General features: G+C 41.4%; 1 protein-coding gene across 1 annotated transcript; it reads right to left on the bottom strand.

Annotated features, from left to right (window-relative positions):
* Positions 1-3,331: 3,331 nt before the first annotated feature.
* FRG1 (FSHD region gene 1) lies at positions 3,332-19,037 on the bottom strand. Its single transcript, XM_073341879.1, has 9 exons — positions 18,878-19,037; positions 18,263-18,330; positions 16,255-16,377; positions 11,844-11,901; positions 11,465-11,579; positions 10,971-11,075; positions 8,280-8,371; positions 7,436-7,546; positions 3,332-6,297 (listed from the first exon to the last, which is right to left on the bottom strand). The coding sequence occupies exons 1-9, from the start codon at positions 18,937-18,939 to the stop codon at positions 6,261-6,263; spliced, it is 771 nt and encodes a 256-aa protein (XP_073197980.1). The 5' UTR covers positions 18,940-19,037; the 3' UTR covers positions 3,332-6,260.
* Positions 19,038-21,438: the final 2,401 nt, after the last annotated feature.

The raw sequence follows: 21,438 nt of genomic DNA, 5'->3' as shown, positions 1-21,438 counted from the left end.
CGGTCCATGCTGGAGCTTGTTTGCGATTCTGCGAGGACTGCATGGTCACTTGTGCTGCTGAGCTCGCCACGCTGACCAAACAGGAAAATGAAATTCAAAATTTCCTGGGGCTTTTACTGTGTACCTGGCTAGTGCATCGGAGTTCAAAGTGCTGTCCAGAGCGGTCACATTGGAGCACTCTGGGATAGCTCCCAGAGACCAATACCGTTGAATTGCATCTGCACTACCACAAATTCGACTCAGCAAGGTCGATTTTAGTGCTACTTCCCTCGCTGGGGAGGAGTACAAAAGTCATTTTTAAGAGCCCTTTAGGTCAATGGAATGGGATTAGTTGTGTAGATGCATTCATTTTAAAATTGACCTAACGCAGCTAAATTCAACCTAACCCCGTAGTGTAGACCAGGGCTAAGAATGGACAACTTTTCTTGCATAAGGTACTAAAGTATAGACAGGAGTCTGAGTCGCAACGATGGAAGAAAGGCTACATTTAGAGATATCATAGAAGAAAAAATGATAGGATTTAACAAAGGTTTTGATTTTGTGTGAAGGAAAGAGAGGAATCAAAGAGGACACCAAAGTTTTAACCCTAAGTAATAGGGAGGCTTATCAGTTCCGTATTACAGGCTCTCTATTAATAATCTTTTTTCTGTTTGGGAAACAACGTATGGATCACTCACAAAAGAATTGCTTCGTTATTCAGCAATTGTTTTTTTTTTCTCTTTATACCCTCCCAGCACATATGGCTATACCTGGGCAGGTCAGTGTTACTGAGTTTTGCTAGCATTCTCTATATGGGACTTTCCTAAACAGAAGAGGTTTGAATCCATCATATCGAGCCCTGTACAAGAGGGTTTGTATTCAGTCCAGAGACAAGGTAGGTGAGGTAATCTCTCATATTGAACCGACTCCTGTTAGTTAAAGACACAAACTTTCAAGCACCACAGAGCTCTTTTTCAGGTCCAATATTCAGTTCAGACAGTGTCATTCACAGCAGTCCTGTCAGGCAATCAGAGTTCTGAAGGTTTTTCTGAAGCTAAGAACAAACGTGTTGGAAACTTACCAGATTGTCTCCCTACACTGGGCAGTAAGAGGGAACTGGTGGAGGGTCACAGCTGCCCTGCCCTTTATGCCCTCATACAGGAGTGTGAGGAGAATACGGCCCGAGTGGCTCCAGTCGATGCTATTAAAAAGATTCCAATCTCACACTGACACATATTCATTGATGATTTTAACTTTGTCATTAAATGAAGCAGACTTGTGCAGTAGCTTATAGTCAATTTTAAGACCACAAACACACTTTAAAGTAGGAACTGAGCATTTATTTTAAAAATTCTCTAAGACTAACAATTGCCAACTTTTTGAGAATTCATTACCTAACAGTGTTTTATTTGGTTGCCTGTGCCTGATTTATATTGTAGACAATTGAAAAATATCGGTAGTAATACCAGACACACTGTAAATGGCTATTTGGTCTTTATTTCTACATTTTAAAACAACCATGTACATTGGGCTTTTGCTAGTCATGTAGAGATTGGCATAGCTAAGCTTTTTATTTTAAAAAATCAGATAGTGATCTCATTATGTGGTAAGCTTTATATAAAATGTCTGAACTCATTCACAAAAACTGTTTATCCACTAATTACATAAGCATCTTTTTTTTGTTTGCATTTATGGGGCGTTATCTCTGTAACATACCAATGCATACCATGTCTCTAAGGCTTCAGCAGCAGTATGTGATTTGCATTACTGCTTGACTAAGGCTTTACACGCCTCTTCAGTTTTTCTTAGGGTGGTGTCCCAAAGGACTCAAGCCAAATTCTCATATGCAATCCTACAGTTAGCCCAAACAGAAACACGTTGTACATGATGTGTGTCTGTGTAGGTGTGGGAGGGATGGGGCCTTAAGAACCGTATGTGAAGGGAGGGATGTAATTTCATGTGAAGTTCGTGAAAAAATTAGAGAAACACGGAACATGTTTGGTAACTACATGACTACTGTTTGTTTCACTCTAAATGATCTGCAAACTCTCTGGGGTAGCTTACTCTGGTAGGTAAAATACTGCCATAAAGTAGAAATAAAAAATAGAAATGAAAGACCAATTTTCAACATGGTAAAAGGTTAAAGTAGGGTGACATGAGGCTCTGTACAAGGACTGGAGTTCAATATATTTTTAAATTATCTTCGTAAAATGGGTGAAAAGTGATACTGCAGAATTTACAGGTGGCACAATTCTAGAGTTTAGTCAAGCCCGCAGAATACTATGAGCAACGTCAGAGGGACCTAACAAAGCTAGGTAGATGGGCAGCACCAGATCAGATGAAAATTTTTTGTTGACAAAATGCAAGATAGTGGAAAAAAAAAAAGAGAGAGAGAAAGACACAAGTGTCAGCATGGACAGTTCAATGTGCTCTACAGCAGTGGTTCTCAGCCAGGGCTGCGCGTACCCCTGGGGGTACACAGAACTCTTCCAAGGAGTACATAAACTCATCTAGATATTTGCTTAACTATACAACAGGCTACATAAAAAGTACTAGTGAAGTCAGTACAAATTAAAATTTCATACACAGTGACTTGTTTATACACTATACACTGAAATGTAAGTATGTTTATATTCCAATTGATTTTATAATTATATGGTAAAAATGAGAAAGTAAGCAATTTTTCTGTAATAGTGTAGCTGTGACACTTTTTTGTATTTTTATGTCTGATTTGTAAGCAAGTAATTTTTAAGGGAGGTGAAACTTGGGGTACATAAGAGAAAAATCAGACTCCTGAAAGGGATACAGTAGTCTGGAAAGGTTAAGAGCCACTGCTCTACAGCAACTGTCAAAAGAAAATACATTAGGATGCATAAAGAAAGAACAATACTGAGAACATAACACCATTACATCAAGCTTATAGTTCTCCTTACTTGGAATACTGTGTTCAGTTTTAGTTACCCTACCTCAAAACAACGTGGCAGAAACAGAAATTCAGACATGCGTGATGAATATGATTAGATCATGGCAGGATTTTGTATGGATGAGGAATTGAAAGACCAGAACTGCTTCATTTAGAGAGGACACAAATGACAGGTGATATAATGGAAGTGTACTATACAATCAAATAGCCCAGAAAAGATAAACTGAATGCTCCTATTTATCCTTTTTCACAATCCAGGAACAAGTGGGATGTTCAGTGAAATTGGAAAGCAACAAATTCAAAACTGATACCTGCAAATACTAAAAAAAACCCCAACACCTGACAACATAACTTAAGACAGACTCATTCCTAAACAATATTGAGATGGCTGAGCTGAACAATATTTAGAAAACAATCAGACACACAAAGTGGGTGAGAGAATCTTTTATTGGACCAACTTCTGTTAAGGAGAGACACAAGCTTTTGAGCTTACATGGAGCTCTTCTTCAGGTCACTGTATACAAAAAAGGATTAGACATTTATATAGTAAAAGCAAATGTCCAGCATTAGAGTTATGTTTAGGAAAGGCTATAAACCCTCATACTTCAGGCCATAGGTAACAGAGATTAAGGAGAAACTTTTCTGAAGGTCAGGTTCGACCACAATTGTCTACTGTGAGGTTTCTTGCACTCATCTTTGATGCATCTGTTAGTTGATACTGTCAGATACAGGTTACTGAATGAAATAGACAAAAGTGATGGCAATTTCTCTTGTTGTTCTGATTAATTTATCATATTATTAGTCATTCTTACAGCTTGGCATGGCTACGGCCCTTGCTTTAAGTTAACTTCTTTGTATTCTAACTTATTTCTATCAACCTCATAGGTCTTATGTGCCTTCCAGTGAACTTACTATTTAAAGGCTTGTCTTCATGGGAAATTATACCAGTATAATTATATTGGTAGCATGGCTGTAAATTTCCTCATGTAGACAAGTCCTCTTCTCAGGCAAAATCTCACACAAAAAGGCTTGGGAAGGAAAAATGGCAGAGTTTCTGCCTATTTTTCTGTTGAGTAATAAGTTTGACCACCCTGTGGACTAAGTAGATCTGCTGAGATCTACATGGAGGCAAAAGCCATATGCATGGAGGCCCTCTGACTCCACAGCAGCTCTGAAAGTCTTTTGACCCTCCCTCCGACTTCTTGGCAGCGCAGCAGCAAATGAACCTTGTGACAGATTCCCCTTGAAAAGCTACTTCCCAACAGGAGGGATATAGCCCCACGTTATATTAACTTTCATGTGAGATCCCTGCAGCATGGGCAGGAGGATGTGCATTCCCAAGCACGTCCCTAGCTCTTATGATTTCTCAGACCTGCAGAGGGCTTTCTTCAGGACTGGGGACACAGGGGAACAGTGCAGCTTATGGTTCCCATCCTTCCATGAGGGAGACCTAGGTGCAGAGTCCCCTCTGCATGAAGGTAAATGGCATGATCTGGTACGTCTAGACAAACAGCAACAAGGGATAAAAAGTAGGTGATAATACAATGGACAAGTGCTATGGTTTTTATTTTTTTAAATATATATATATTTTCTAAAAAACTAAGAGTTGGATTCCATTGCTCTATATTATCTAAAACTTGGATCCTTTATCTTTTTAATAGTATAAAATAAAACATTCGATTCCTGGCATTAAAACCATGTTGGAGAGCCAACAATCAATGTGCTTAGTTAGCACAGAACCAGTAAACTTTCCCAAGCACCAGTCTGAGTCCTGATACAGTAAATAATCAGTTAGCTTTTCATGTGATGAGGGATAATAAAATGGTGTGCAACGTGAGTTTTTCAGCAATATAAATCTGCACAAGCTATACACCTGTTTGTCTTATGAGTCCCTGACACCAGCATCACATACTCTCATGTGTATACAGCTCTACTACTGCAATTCTTTCTTAACTTGGCTTCAGCACCAGTTATAACTTGTTCTGAATATAGGCAATTAAGTTCACCCTGTTTCATTTTCACATAGGCTGGCTATGAAGTGACACCACTTTAAACTGGCGGTGCTGTCTTTCAGCCTTATGCTGATGGGTATTTATGCTCAGACTCTACCTGTTCTTTTAATGATCCCATTTTTATGCCTCAGGTCAGGCGTAGTCTATTTTTTGTCAAGGTCCAAATTTCTTGGTCAAGATATAGTCAAGGTCCCAATGCCAGATAAAAATATTTTGGGGGCCCAATTAAAAGTGTTTGGCGGTCTGGATTTGGCTCGTGGTCTCCCTATTAATTACCCCTGCTTTAGGTTATAGGCAATTCCACGCTCCAAATTTAAAACCACAAAAACCAGCATAGACTACACGTTGCATGTAGGTAACTTAAATTATGGCCTTCACTAGAAGTAAGACTTGAGATGAAAAGGCTGAGCCTGGTAACCAAATACTTTTTGACGACAGGTTAGAGCTGAATTGTGAAGGTGGTGTTACAATCAGTACAGTTGGAATAGTTCCTATAAACGGTTTTTATTAAAATAAAATTTTGGTAACAAGCATAAATAGCAAACAGCATTCTATGTAATAGTTATTAGGAATGCACAGTATCTGCATTTTAAACATTCTTTAACATTTTTACTTTAAAAGATAGAAACAAGTCCATCCAACAGCTTTAAATTAGCAAAATTTGAAAACATAAAAACCATCAGCAACATATGGGTAATTAAAGGGTTTCCTTTTCTCATGAAGAACCTCAATTTCTACATTTCTGACAGCCTTTTCTTCATTTCCCCATACTGTTTTTCAACTACATAGTTTATGCAAACATTCGCTTAATGTTTACAGACCCACTGTTCTCTATAAATGTTGAAAACCATTCTAGATCCTCAGTTGGTATCAGGCAGCATTGCTCCACTGAAGTCAAGCTGAGACTTCAGTCCCATATGTTCAGAGAGACATTAGTTTGATAAAATTTATTTATCCAATGAAAGTACAATTGGTCAGGGCAACTTTGTAGTTTGGTTTTGTATGCAGCTCTTCTCTTCGTGATTATTAATCATGACCTTCAGATTACTGAGTTGCTTCTCTCAACCTTCAACAATTCAATTTGCTAAAGCTATTTGCTTTTGGATAAAATTCTGCATACCAAATTTCAATACCGTGTAAAGTTTTATAATAAACTAAATGGCATTCCATCAGAATAATGACAAATTCTTATGCAGAGTGACACTAGATACTAACTCTAATGAGAAGAAGGAACAAAAAAGTCTTTGCATAAATAAAGTCACATTTGCAAAATGTCTTATTCAGATAGTATGTTCAGTTGGACAACCAAAGGATATAAAAGCAAGCAAACAAGCCAATTGTTTTTGTCACTTGCAGTATCTATCAGCTTTCAATTTTGCTCGCCTATATGAAAGAGAAGACAGACAAAATTTAGGTTACACAAAAGCCACATACATTTCAACAGTGTGATAGTTACAAGACATACGGGGAGGCTGTTATAACATTTGCTTCTACTTAACTTTGGAACATTGGCAAATGACATTAGAGGCCTGTTAGTACTTCTGAATTGTTTGTTGGCTTTGTTACTTTGTACAGCTAGTATTTGCTCTTGCATTAGAGCCGTGAGGAATATGCCCACTGGTCGCACATGCAACCTTAAAATTTTGGAGTTTTCTGGTTTCTGAATCACGAAGCCTTAATCTTTTACTTTTTTTTTTTAATAGAATTTTTTTAAAGACAGGGAATGTAAACAAAAATGATTCCATAGTCAAAAACTATTTGGCTGGACCATCTCTGGCATGCCACATCACACTTAACAAGGAAAGGCTTCATTGGCATACACAGCGAACATCACAGAAAACATTACGCCAGGTTAATAAAATTTTCAGTTGCACAAGTCAATGCAATGGGGCAGGGCTCCTATGGAACCCTAATGCCTTAAATCGACGTAACAATTGTACAGTAGTGGCATCAGCTCTTCTCAATGTTTTTCACAGCTGAGTTAATTACTTATAGGTATACAGTACAGCTTTCTTTTGCTTAGAAAGCTGGTAAGTAGTGCTTGGAATATTCTGCATTCCCCAAATACTGTACCTGTACAAAGTGCTATTCTCACACCCTCATAGCTTGGTCAAACCAAGAGTAGTTTTCACTAAACAATGTGAAAAGAATCCTTAATAATGGCTATTTCCCTACAAAAATGCAACTTTCTATCCTTGTTTTGGTGTCAGGGTTGTTGAAAAAAATAAATGTAAGAATTTTGCTTTTATAATACAGTATTATTGTTCTCCACTCTCCTTGTACTCAATTGACTAAACGAGTTTTGCTCAAGCTTTCCATAAAAGTTTTCTTTCAGGTAGAAACCAGGCAGGCTTGAAAAAGGCGAGTTTCAAAAATATACAGGCAGCAGAAAATGGACTATGGTGAGAACATTTAGGCAATCTTAACTCTAGTTGTCTTTAGCATTCCAGGTATATCACAGATTTATCTGTCAAAAGCTTTCATTTAATTAACAGCTGGAATTATTTGGATTTGAAAATACCTGTCCAGCAACGTCTCATGGAAAGTGCCTTCTTTTCTAGCTTTTTTGAGAGCTTTACTGTCTTCTTGGCTTATTTTGAGTTTACGATCTTGGAAACTTTGGAACTTCTTTCTGCAACCAATAAAGAGGGTGAAAATAGCTCCAGTTCTATTGGAACTTTATATAATAAAATGCAATAGTTGTGCAAGGATTTCAAAGTTCAATTCCTGGGCTAGATTCGTGGCCTAAAAGTAGAATAAGATGTAAGAGAATCGGTAATGGTCTCACATGTTACACTGAGTGTTGTGGGTACAACCTATTCAGACAGTCTGTGTTCTAAGATCATGGGTGGCGGGTACAATAGGCCAGGGGTGTTGCTGCCACACCTGCCGGACCCCTGGTTGCGGGGTTTGGTGGTGAAGTTTTTGCTTTATTATGCCCCATGCAGGTGCCAGGGCGGCTGAGGAGGTGGTATGGCCTCCTCGGCTGCCCCAGAACCTGCATGGGGCATATCGAAACAGTCTTCTAACAGATGCTTTTCCCCTGGGCGGGCTGGGCCTGGGAAGGGAAGGCATGGTGTGGCTTTGGCCAGCCCCAAGCTCCTCGGGGCAGGGCGGGGGGGGAGGGAAGATAGACTAGCCTCCCCGCCTTTGAGAGGGAAGACTGTCATTCAGCAGGAACCTCTTTGGGTTGTTAATGTGCAGTGCTGACAGGACTCTGAAGAGAATTTCATTTGACTAGAAGGATGGTGGGTCAGGATTGTTTTAAACAAGGGGAGATGGGAATCCCTTGTGCTCAGATACGGAAATGGATAGTTTATTTTAGATGTAGAAGGCTGGCAGCTAAATAGCTTTCAATTACATACACATAATTGATTTCACATTGTTTAACATTTCCTTTGTCTTCTTCTGGAATGTCATCTTTCTGCTTAGCTTCTCTTTCAGCACAAGTACGGATCTAGTTATTAGGGGAAAATAGAAAATATACATTATACGAACTACAATTGATAGTAAGAAAAAACTAAACACATTCCAACTTCTCCTGGCACTCAGGATATGAAAAGCATTGAATTTTTGAGTAGGTCTTTTCAGTTTAACAGCTTCTTAGGATATGACAAAGATCTCTTAACAAAAAAGTTGATTCTATTCTATTCTGGTTTTATAAAGCCTTTGCTCCTACCTTGAAATTGTATATATAAAACATACAAACACTAAACAACATTTCACATATTTCTTGAATATACAAACAAAATATATTCTGAATCTACAGTAATAAACACTACATTTAAGGGATTAGCCACGATTCATGTTGTGACTGGTTCCCCCAGGGTGCCACTTGGAACTGGGTTCCCTTTACACTGTGCTGCTGTGACAGACTCTCAAGCTCCCTTCCAGGATACACACTTTGCCCAGCACTCAAGTGCACACCCCCCTTTGGAGTGTAAGCCCAAAATTGTCTTGTGCTGCACAGAGAACTGTACAGTATAAGCTCATGAAATTCGCTCCCTCCCTCAATGTGGAGGAAGATACGCACAGCTTTTTGGCCCCGTTATGAATTCCACAAACTGGATTTTAGAGAAAACAAAAACAAAATTAACTACAGAAGATAGATTTTAAGTGATTATAAGGGATAGTGAACAGATCAAAGCAGATTACTGAGTAAATAAAACAAACTCGCAAGCTAAGCTTAAGGTACTAAAGAAACTAAATGTTGTTTTAAGCAGATTGCAGAGGTTCTTGAAAGCAAGCTGCTTTTGCTTGCAGCTTAAAACTCCAGGAATTTCTTTCACAGACAAGACACCCTCCCAACCTGGGCTCAGCTCCTCCTCCTCATTCCCCAAGTCTTTGTTTCTAAGGCCTTGTCTACACTGCCACTTTACAGCACTGCAACTTTCTCACTCAGGGGTGTGAAAAAACACCCCCGAGAGCTACATGTTTCAGCACTGTAAAGTGGCAGCATAGACAGTGCACCAAAGCTGGTAGTTGCACTCCCAGTGCTGGTAGCTACTCCCCTCATGGGGGTGGTTTTTTTACAATGGTGGGAGAGCTCTCTCCCAGCGCTGGTGCCATGATTACACAGCCACGTTAAAGCGCTGCCGTACGTTGCTAATAAAGACATACCCTTAGATGTTTCTAGCAGTCATCCTGGGCAGGGATTCAGTGAAGAATGAACCACAATTATGTCACTCTCCTGCCTTAAATAGGTTTTACATATGGTGGGAATCCTTTGTCTTCCAGTGATTCCCACTCCTGGCCAGTGGAAAAGTACTGATTTTATCATGGAGTCAGGTGACTTGATCACATGACCCTGCAGCCATAACTTAAAAGTCTATTTGCAGAGTCCACAGGAAGGCTTTCCAGGAGGGTGGGATATCTTCAAAGACCTACTGTTTTTCCAAATGGCCCTTTCCAGCCAGCAACTAGACCGACTGCATTGTTTAGTGCGTGTTCCCCAGGTGTAAACACATTTGTAATAGGTGTATAGACAATATTCCTAACTTCAGATACAAAAATGTACATGAATACAAATATGATAATCATATTCAGTAAATCATAACCTTTCCAATGGTATCTCACATGACTCATCTTGCATAAAATACATCTTAATTATGCCATTATCATAACAGTATTTCTATGAATTATATGGGGCGTGGTGTCATGTTCTGAAACAGTTAATGCTTTGCTATATATGCAATTAAAACATCATCATCTGTACTTGGCAAGATGAAAGAGGACTTGGAGACTCCTATTTAAATTGTACAATCTTACAAGACTGAGTTCTTAGCAAATTTTATATACCAAGTTTTAGATTAAGTTTATGGGATTTTAGAAACTAGAAATCAAGACAAGAATTTTTTTTTTTTTACTCCTTTAATGTCCAGGAGTGACAATATATTGCATTTCTAATTTAACTGATGTTGAATTATAGATGGAGCTTAAGTGCTTTTCTATTAGAAACTGTGATAGTCTTGTTTGTACAAACCAGGGACATCTAGTACTTGCACCCGACATTGCCAAGGAAAACCCAAGTTGCTGTCAGTTACTGGCAAGGAGGAGGTGGTACACTTCTGAGCAAGTGTTGAACAAATAATCTAGCATACTATTAGAGAGCAGTTTGCTGTCAGAACTACAATCTGATTTGTTCAGACCAAAAAAGACAGTGACCACTTGTGGTCAGAGATCTTGTGGCATTTGCACAAGAGTAAGGAGTTTGCAATCCTGGTTACTTGGCATAAGCCAGTTTTGTTGAGTATTCTGCCTACCTGCAATTTCCAATGAGTATAACTCTCTTCCCATCTTAAATGGTTAGGCAGCAGATTTGTTGAAAAGCTGCCCCATATGACCTTGGAGAGGTCCATAATTCAGTGATGAATGAAGATGCTCCTTAATATGAAGTTTGTAAAGTGAATTAGAAAAATTCATGATGAAAGGTATTATGTAAACTTACGATGTTAGAATGTTTGTTCCATAAATATTATGGATAGTACATAGGTTTTGCATTTTCCACTATAGCATTCAAGCTGATAAGTATAGAGAATATATCACACACAAATTACCTTTATCATTTCTTCTTCCCCTGCAGTTTTACTTTTGGCTTCTATATCTCCCTCTTCATTACAGGTGATAAAACAGCTATTTGCTGCTAATAAAGCCATTTTCCCCTGTTAAAATACCACCATTTAAGTTAGTACTGTTAACAAATTTTAGACATGCCTTAAAATTATAAGAATTCTAGAATACTCCAGAAGACACCACAGATGTCTAAGGAATTCTTAGTAGCCACCCTTGGCAATCTGCTCTCTCTTTTACTCTTACATTGTATATTGCTGCCAAAACCAGAAAAACATTTTGATTTAAAGTCTTTAAAAATACAGTAATGTACCCAACTGCAACTTACAAATTAACTATTCTTTATAATTTTGCAATACCTGTCATGTCATTGTTTTACCACTTGCATGGAAGAGTATCCCATTAGCACTATTAATGTTAAGTTTAAAACAACAATTTTTACCAAGAACATCACCTGCAGTTAATATTAGAGATGGCTTACATCTTGGAAGACAGGTTCCCATTGCTCTCTTGATCCTATTGCATCTGATCGTCCAATAACAAGACCATCTGAATTTATGCCAAGGTATTTGCCATAGCCAGACTTCAGTGCAATTCTTAGAGAAATGAGGAAAAAAGATAGTGTTTTAACTTTAAAACATTCTGTAAAATATTCAATATATCAAAGAGGTCCAGTATTTTGGTTTTAGCTATACTTCTAAGAGCTAGATGTTACAATAAAGGAGATTTTAAGGGAGGGATAATTAGCTTTGATTCAGGGTAAGAGATCACATATAGCAGTCTAAATGAGACCTTATGGACATTCTTGAAGTAAAAACTGCACAACATCAAATTTTTCAAAAATCCACTGGAGAAATTACCTGGTATCAGACAACTTTACTGCTGTAAACTGCTCAGGAGGACTAGGGCCATCATCCTCTGAAAGACATTTTTTTTGAAAATTATTATTAGGTATAAAGCATTAGATATACAATTTTTGAATTTATGACACTAAGTTTAAATAAAGATGATAGATTACACAAGAATGATCAGTATACAATACAGGAAAAGGCTATAATGCGGGGCCAGATATTGACATAAATTTTCAGAAGAGTATCCAAACACTGTAAAAGCAAAGAAGAGTTTTATAGGAGTTATCTAAGCACTTACAGTATATGGTTAGCATTCTACAAGACACAAATAAAGACTATCCCTGCCCCCAACAAATTTAGGATTGAGAATTTATAACTATTCATGGAAAATGTGAATCTAAATCCACTGAATTGCTTTGTGAATCTCAGCCTATGCATTATATAAGCTTCTCCTAAGAAAATGTACTTGCACTGTTTTACTTGAGCGCATGACTAGAATTCAGTATTTTAAAAGCCACCATCACTTTTGCAACAGCGGGAATGATATACTGCCACCATTCCTGGACTGGCCATTACCTTACTCTGGGGTTGAAATACATCCAAATTCACTCTGCTTCCAGAACAGGGATTCCCTACTTGAGCAGTACCTCTCTCACTCTCAGAGTGAGGGAAAGACCAGTTACCAGGCCACCTCCACAGAACATCTACATAACAATTACAGGTATAGGAGGGTTAGTCAGCACCCTTTGACGTGGAGTGGGAGTTGTTGGTTGGTAAATGATGGTCCTAGTCTGACTTTAGTTTCTCTTTTTATAAGACAAAAAGAGAAACTAAAGTTAGACCAGGACCCTCATTCTGGTTTTGCATGGTTACTTACAAGAGCGATAGTGCTTTCCACCTTGTTAAAGGCCTAAACATACAGGTGAGCATCAGGAAAGGAACTGAATTACATGTTGTCATAAATATAAAGGGAAGCGTAAACACCTTTAAATCCCTCCTGGCCAGAGGAAAAACCCTTTCACCTGTAAAGGGTTAAGATGCTAAAGTTAACCTCGCTGGCATCTGACCAAAATGACCAATGAGAAGACAAGATACTTTCAAAGCTGGCGGGGGGAACAAAGGGTCCTCTCTGTCTGTGTGATGCTTTTGCTGGGACCAGAGCAGGAATGCAGGTCAGAACTCCTGTAAAGAGTTAGCAAGCAATCTAGTTAGATATGCGTTAGATTCTGTTTTGTTTAAATGGCTGATAAAATAAGCTGTGCTGAATGGAATATATATTCCTGTTTTTGTGTCTTTTTGTAACTTAAAAAGTTTTGCCTAGAGGGATTCTCTATGTTTTGAATCTGATTACCCTGTAAGGTATTTACCATCCTGATTTTACAGAGGTGATTCTTTTACTTTTTCTTTAATTAAAATTCTTCTTTTAAGAACCTGATTGCTGTTTCATTGTTCTTAAGATTCAAGGGTTTGGGTCTGCGTTCACCTATGCAAATTGGTGAGGATTTTTATCAAGCCTTCCCCAGAAAAGGGGGTGTAGTGCTTGCGGGGATATTTTTTGGGGGGGTGAGGAGGGAAGGGGGGAGAAAGACGTTTCCAAGTGGGCACTTCCCCTGTTATTTTTGTTAGACGCTTTGGTGGTGGCAGCATAAAGGTTCAAGGACAAAAAGGTAAAAGTGTGTACCTTGGCGAAGTTTTAACCTAAGCTGGTAAGAATAAGCTTAGGGGGTCTTTCATGCAGGTCCCCACATCTGTACCCTAGAGTTCAGAGTGTGGAAGGAAACTTGACATGGTGGCAGAGTGGTGGGATTTATTTGAAATCATTTTGAGATTTTTTTTGAACCAAAAACACAGAAGAATTTTAAAAGATTTTAAAGGGTTTTGTAAAAGGGGACAAAGCAACAAGCATAACAAAAGGGAGCTTGCTTTTGTGAGCTGCAGTTTTCTCTATCTAAAGGCAGGGTAGTTAACCTCCTGCAAGGAAATTCACAAGTTCTTCACAGACCTGAAGAGGTCGGGTTTTTTTGTTTTTTTTTAGCCAAGAACAATTAGAGGGTTTTTCTGTCTATTTGTCTGGAGACAAAGGATTTTTCTGTCGGCTGAGAAAACTATCAGAGAACATCGGTATCAGGTTACAGCACAACCTATATTTTTGACAAGCCAAGTGTTTTTGTTTGTTTGATTTCTAACTCTCGGGTGTAAAGTTAGTTAAAAACAGAGAGGCAAACATGACAGAAACCAAGGCAGAAAAAAACAAAGAGGCTGCCCAAAGGAGAGAACTGGAGGCAGCGAAAGAGGCAGAAAAAAAACGAGAGGCTGCCCGCAGCAGAGCTACGGAGACAAAGGAAAAAGAACTGGAGGAGAAGGAAAAAGAGAGGAAGCATGCACTGGAGATGGAGAAGACAAAGGCTCAGCAGAATAGCAATCTTTCTCCAGGTACCGCTTCTCATCCCAGGAAGTTCCCCACGTACAAGGCAGGCGATGATACCGAGGCCTTCTTAAAACACTTCGAAAGGGCCTGCCTTGGGTACAGCATCTCTACAGACCAATACATGGTAGAGCTGAGGCCGCAACTCAGTGGACCCTTAGCCGAGGTGGCAGCTGAAATGCTTAAGGAACACATGAACAAATATGAACTGTTTAAAACCCAGGCGAGAGTCAGAATGGGGATAACACCCGAGCATTCCTGTCGGGGGTTCAGAGCCCTAAGGTGGAAACCAGACATGTCATTTACTCGACATGGCTACCACATTGTGAAACATTGGGATGCCTGGATATCAGGAGCAAGCGTTAACTGTCCAGAAAAGTTGCCCTTCCTAATGCAAATGGAGCAGTTCTTAGAGGGTATTCTTGAGGAAATAAAAAGATACAGATGGAAAGCCCACAACTGTAATCGAGGCAGGAGAGATTAGAGCCAAATGGGTGGAGGTGGCAGAAAAGAAAAAAACTAGTAGCAGTTAGGGCAAATATCAGAAGGGGCAAACCGGAACAAAATGGTTGGAGGGAGGAGAGAGGAACAATCCTGGTTGCAGTTGAAGCGGATACCAGAAGGGACAACCTCAGACCACACCCTACTACTGGGGGCAGCTCAAGGCTCCAACTACACCCCAAGGAACACTCCAGACACCTTATCGTCCTGCCACACCGTTCTCCAGCAACCCACCTCGCCCCAGTGACCCGTCAGCTGGACGATGTTTTAAATGTAATGAGCCGGGGCATGTAAAGGCCAACTGCCCCAAGAACCCCAACAGATTACAGTTCATTGCACCGGAATCACACCAGAGGTCCTCAGGTCCAGATATCCTCGGATCGGAGGGAAACTGTGAGTGTGGGCGGGAAGAAGGTCACAGCGTGGAAGGACACCGGAGCACAAGTGTCGGCTATCCATACTTCCTCAGTGGATCCCAATTTAATCGACCCAGAGATCCAAGTGACAATTCAACCCTTCAAGTCCAACTCTTTCAATTAGCCTACATCCAAGTTGCCTGTCCAGTACAAGGGCTGGTCAGGAACGTAGACTTTTGATGATTATCCCATCCCCATGCTGCTGGGAGAAGACTTGGCCAATCATGTGAAGCTAGCCAAGAGGGTGGGAATGGTCACCCACAGCCAGGCTAAGCAAGCCGTCACGCCTAGCTCTGTTCCGGAAACTTCTACCAGTACCCAGTCAGAGGTGATGGAACCGGACCCCATGTCAACGTCTGCAACAGCAGTAGTGGATCCAGTCCCAGAGACCCAGATAGAGCCAGACCCAGAGCCGAAACCTGCGGAACAACCAGCACCAGAACCAGTGCCAGCACTGAATCCAGTACTTGCAACCCCAACACCAAAGGGCCCCACCGAATCTGCACCGGCAGCAGCCGATAACCCTACACAAGAGGCTCAACCGGAGCCTGAAACCCAATGTAGTGCACCAGCAGAAAGCGGTTCACAGTCAAGCGGAAACAGCCCCATCCCCTACATCGCTTCCAGGGGGACCAAGCCTAGGTCCACAATCCAACGAGGAACTGATGTCTTCAGCATCAAGGGAACAGTTCCAGACCGAACAGGAAGCAGATGAAAGCCCCCAGAGAGCTTGGACGGTGGCATGGAGCAACCCACCGCCTCTCAGCTCTTCTAATCAATCCAGGTTTTATTGTAGAAAAAGGACTTTTATACAAGGAAATTGAGCATCAGGAAAGGAACTGAATTGCATGTATAAAGAAAACATCAAGACTGGCTTAGAAAAATTAATTAGTGGTCAGTCATTAGGATTCAGTTATCCTCTTGGCTGTGCCATATAGGATGATATTTTGTATTATGTATATTAACTAGCATCACTATAAAAAAATCTTTAGGTTATTGTCTTCAACAAACACTCTCCACTTAGCAAAATATGTTTCATACCTCGACACTGCAAAATTTTTCTTTTTCTGATACAAACCTTTATGTGGTGCTCCAAGTGTAAAAAGGCCATTGTCAAGAGCGTGGATATAGGCTCCCTTGTCCAGTTCTATTGCTACAGTTCCTGTGATTTCACCAAAATTTTTTACTGCCCACCAGCTTCCTAAAATATAAGAAAATGAAATAACATAGCACACTTACAACTGGATTTTAGCCAAATACTATTATTATTTGAATTAACATAGCACGTAGGAGCCCTATCATGGATCAGAACCCCATCAGACTATGTGTTGTACAGAACAAAATGACGGTCCCTGCCTCAAAGAACTTGCAACTGACAACAGATGGATACAGACAGACAGGGGAGTACAAGGAACCAAGACAGTATTCATTAGCAGGATAGGCAGTGGTCTCAGCATACCAGCAACTTAACTGTCTTCAGTCTTTTTGTAGGTGTCACGGCAAAGGAAAGGGTTTGGAGGATAACGATGTTTGTGGGAAATGCTCTTAAGCATGAGGGACAGCACGGGAGAAAGCATTAGGGTGCTTATTTGAAAGTTTAATAAGTGGGTGATAGAGGTTGGCATCAATGGCAGATCAGAGGTGTGAATCAACATCTCAACTGTGAATGAGAAATTATAGGTAGAGTTGGGATACACTGTGCAGCGTTTTGAAAGTGAAGAGAAGCAGCTTATATTTGATATGCTAGAGATGGGAGAGCCAGTGGAGTGTTGCAAAGAGAAAGATGATATGGTCAAACTAACAGGCTAGGAATATGATCTTTGCAGCAGCATTCTGAATGGATATGAATGGGACAAGATTTCATTTGTTACAGATGTTAAAAAGAGAAAAGGATGTTCCAGTGATCAAGATGCAGCGATAGCTGCATGGATGGATAGGAAAGGCTATATCAGGGATAGGCAACCTAAGGCACAAAGGCAGCACGCGAGCTGATTTTCAGTGGCACGCACACTGCCAGGGTCCTGGCCACCAGTCCGGGGGGAAGGGGGGGGGGTTTGCATTTTAATTTAATTCTAAATGAAGCTTCTTAAAGATTTTAAAAACCTTATTTACTTTACATACAACAATAGTTTAGTTATATATTATAGACTTATAGAAAGAGACCTTCTAAAAACATTAAAACGTATTACTGGCACGTGAAACCTTAAGTTAGAGTGAATAAATGAAGACTCAGCACACTACTTCTGAAACATTGTCTATGGGCTATATCTTAGAGAAGTTTCTCAGAAAGAATCTGCAAGATAGCTTAAATATGAGGATCTAGAGAGAGGTTTGAGTTGAAGATGATGCCCAGGTTATGTGCCTGAGTGAAAAAGGAAGCAGTGCCGAAAGGGCATTGAGGGAAGATTAAGAGCTGTTTTAGCCATGTTGAGCTTCAGCTGATGGCTAGACATCCACGAGGAGATGCAGATTTTGGTCTGGGTAGGAAATAGATCTTATCTAGTAATATGTAGTAGCATGATAAGCTCCTACTGTTTAGGTAGTTTGCTGTGAAGCCTTGATTGATAATTATATTTAGGTTTATTTTGCTCTTGCAGTAAAACAATCTACAAGTATTCCAGAAGTTGAACAAAAGTGTTCTGCATCATTCACTTTAAAGCAAATAAATGACAAACACCAAATACCCTTTTTGACTTATGATGTGACACACTGCAATTAGAAGTTAGACTTAGCTGTTGGAAAGATTATTTGTAGCCTTAAACTTAGAATGGCCTTTTCCTCTTTTTTGGAAGCAGCCAAGAGAGCATAGTGTGTGTAGAGAAACAGAGGCTATTGGACATCAGACCTCCCTTCTACCCCATATAAAAAAAGATTTCTATACAGATTTTTTAAACAGTCATTTATGTATTTTTCTTGACTACAAGGACTATGATTTATAGGTTTGCAGACATGTACAAATAGTCAATGCAAAAGTGTTTTGTATTCATGCCAGAAGCCCAAACAACAAAACAAAACAAACACCCTAACTTTTCCTGTCTTTATCTTTACTTCTATACTGGTGTGCACATCCTTGAAAGCCCACTCACCAACAATATCAAGCTGATCTTCTGCATTTTCTTCTCTTTTTCTTTTCTTATCTCTGTGCTTTTTCTTACTGCAAAGCGAGACAATGGCAAAAACGGCTAAATAATAAGCCTTCCCTAACTAACCGTGTGTCTCTGGACCACCACCACTAATACACAGTAACACGGGAGGAGGAGAGAGGGGCGGGTCACCAGGACAAACCTCCGCTCTGACAGGGCAGCCCTGGGCTCTGCAGACCGAGCTGTCAGCAGGCTCACGTTGTACCCATCTCAGAAGTCGGTTTTTAAACCGCTTTACTCAAAACCAGGCACGACGCCGTGTGGACGCTCTCGCTGGGGTTTAGTTCACACCTGACCCCAGTCAGTCGAAGCTACAGCGAGCCAGGGCCGCTTTACCCCGGAACGAGCGCGGTCACGCGGGGGCGGGGGCGGGGGCGGGGGCCAGGGCGCGCGGTGACTTCACGGTTGGGGAGCGAGCCCCGGGCAGGGCCCCCGCCCGGGAGCAGCAGACAGAGACGGACCGGCCTGTCCATGCCGGGGAGCGGGGCTCATCGCGGCGCGTGGGCGACCAATGCGGGGGGGTCGGGGGGGGGGCGGAACGTCCCGGCCACTTCGCACCTTTTCTTCTTCGTCCCCTTGAGAACGAGCTTGGTGGATTTCACGCAGGTATATTCCGCCATTGCTGAACCACAGAGGCCGCCGCGTAGCGGCACGGACACAACGTCCACGCCTTCCCGCAACTCCAACGGGGGCCGCCGAGGGACAAATGGGAACGGCCGGCCGTTAGGCAACGCGTGCGAGTGGTGTGCACATGCGCAGTGGGAAAGCGAAGCCCCTGCTCTCACCCGGCTGGTCCCGCCCCCTTCGGGCGGGTGTTGTGAGTTTGCAATTAGATACCCAGGGCGGGACCACGCCAGTCGCCTCCGGTGCTTGGGGCTCTGACTAAGGCGCGGTTTGATTACCATGTAGACGTTTGGGCTTGGGCCCCTTCCACCTTGCAGGGTGTTAGACCTAATGTCCACACCACAATTAAACAACCCTGTGAGCCCGAGCCTCACGAGCCCAACTCAGCTGGCGTGGGCCAACCAGGGGTTTTTAATTGCAGCGTAGACATACTCGTAGTCTATGTCTACACTAGAACTTCCTTCATCAGTGTGTAGAGTATGTGTAACTAGACAGCACAGTGAAAAGCAGCCTGTGTCCACACTACGGTGTGTAGCCAGAGGTCTTGATGAAAGCGTCTGGCAGGGGAGGCAGCAGGGAAAGACTCAGCAGCGGCAAGCTGCCAAAGCTTTTCTGCGCTGCCTTCCCTCTGCCAGAGCCTTTCCCCGCTGCTGGAGCCTTTCCTTATGGAGGGGAAATACTCCAGCAGCCGGGAGGCAGTGGAACACTACACTGCTAAAAATAGCAGTGTAGAGGGGCAGAGGTACTACTTGGGTGTGTAGAGTGCCACATAGGGGACATGACCAAAGGGTTCAGGTGTGTTTTTACTTGCCTAAGCAGTACCTCACCATCTACACTACTATTTATATCCATGCTAGCGGTGTGTATAGTGTCTGTATTCTACATGCCACCAAAAGGAGTGTGCAGTGTAGATGTATCCTAAGGGTTTTATAGTACAGCCCATCACCATAATATCTGAACATCTACATACAATCAATATCAATAGCCAGGACACAATGTACTTCATGAGGTCTCTGACCCTTCTTCCTTTTCAGGTCAAAACTCTGTTTGGGATAGGTTGATTCTTTTTTTCTTTTTGGGTGGTGATGAAAGGCATTTGGAAATAAAAGAGTTGTTTGAACTATGAGCATCACTTATGTTGAAAAGGATTTCTCAAAGAGGAAGGCTTTGCAACATTTCCTAAAGATGGTCACACTCTAGATTCACCTGATTTCCTCAGGAAGATTGTTCCATAGCCAAATCCCTTCAACAGAGAATGCTTGGTCCCCAGCTCTCACATGCTTTATCCAGGGCTTTCAGATCTCATTGTCCCAGAGGAGCTCTGCTGGCACGGTGATTCATAGATCAAAAATTAGACTTTGATTTAGGTGGGCCTTGATCCATTAATTGCTTAGAAAATCAGGATGAAAGCATCAGAAACTAGTGTGATGGGCCACACTAAAAACTTGAAGAAACTTGAGCACAGGCTTGATGTGTTCATGATGGCCTGAGCCATGGAGAAGGTGGGCAGCCATATTCTGTACCAGCTACAGTCAGTGCATCATCTGCGTATTCAGTTTCAGATATGAATTACAGTAATCCAGTCTGGAGGTGACAAATGCATGGATCGGTATGTCCAGGTCCTTGTCTGCATGAGAGGGACAAAGTTTCATATCAACCTGGAGGTGACAGAAGGCATTTTTGGAAACTGATGCTTCCTGGTCATCCAAGCTCAGTGAGGGGTCAAATAGGACCCTGAGGCTTCACATCACTTTGACGAATGAGGGCTGTGTCCTTTGATGGAAGGTGAAGACAATGTCTTGGCCAGCTCTTACAAGCTGTTCTTCTTTCTGATCAGTGCCACTTTGGTTTTACCTGGGTTCAGCTTGAATCAGCTGCTCTTCATCCAAGAGCTTATTTTCCATAAATGTTCTGACATTTAAAAAATGGTGATGGTTGCATCAGTTGAGAATGAGATATATAGTTGAGTATCATTGGCATACCGTTGACAGCTAAGCCCGTAGCATCTCGCTCTCTCTCCCAGTGGTCTCATGTAGATATTGAAGAACTGGGGGGAAAGAAGGGATTGCTGCAGGATCCTTAGGTGAGGGTCTTCAGAGGGAGAAGAAGTTACCCATCACTACTCTTTGAGTTCTTCTGGAGAGGAATTATTGGAGCCACTAGTGCTGGGTCATCTTCTGTGTCAAGTAGGAAAGTTAGTAGTACTTTCTGGTCCACGGCATCAAAGGCTGCAGAGAGGTCCAGCAGCATGAGCATGGAGATTTTACCTGTGACCATGATCATGAGGAGATTGTCTTCTAGTGCCACTAGAACCAGCTATGTGCTTTAGTATGAACACTGAGCATCCAGGATGTTGACTGATGTCACATATTGTTGGAACTTAGTGGTTACTACTTTCTCAGTTATTTTGCCCAGGAACAGGAGGCTGGAGATGGGTTAGTAGATGGAGAGAAATTCAGGACTGAATGTTGGTTTCTTGAAGTTTGAGTTAACCA

Source organism: Lepidochelys kempii, chromosome 4, assembly GCF_965140285.1.
Source record: "Lepidochelys kempii isolate rLepKem1 chromosome 4, rLepKem1.hap1, whole genome shotgun sequence".
Taxonomy (NCBI): Eukaryota; Metazoa; Chordata; order Testudines; family Cheloniidae; genus Lepidochelys; species Lepidochelys kempii.
The sequence above is the reverse complement of the archived record's forward strand: the minus strand, read 5'-3'. Positions and strand labels throughout refer to the sequence as shown.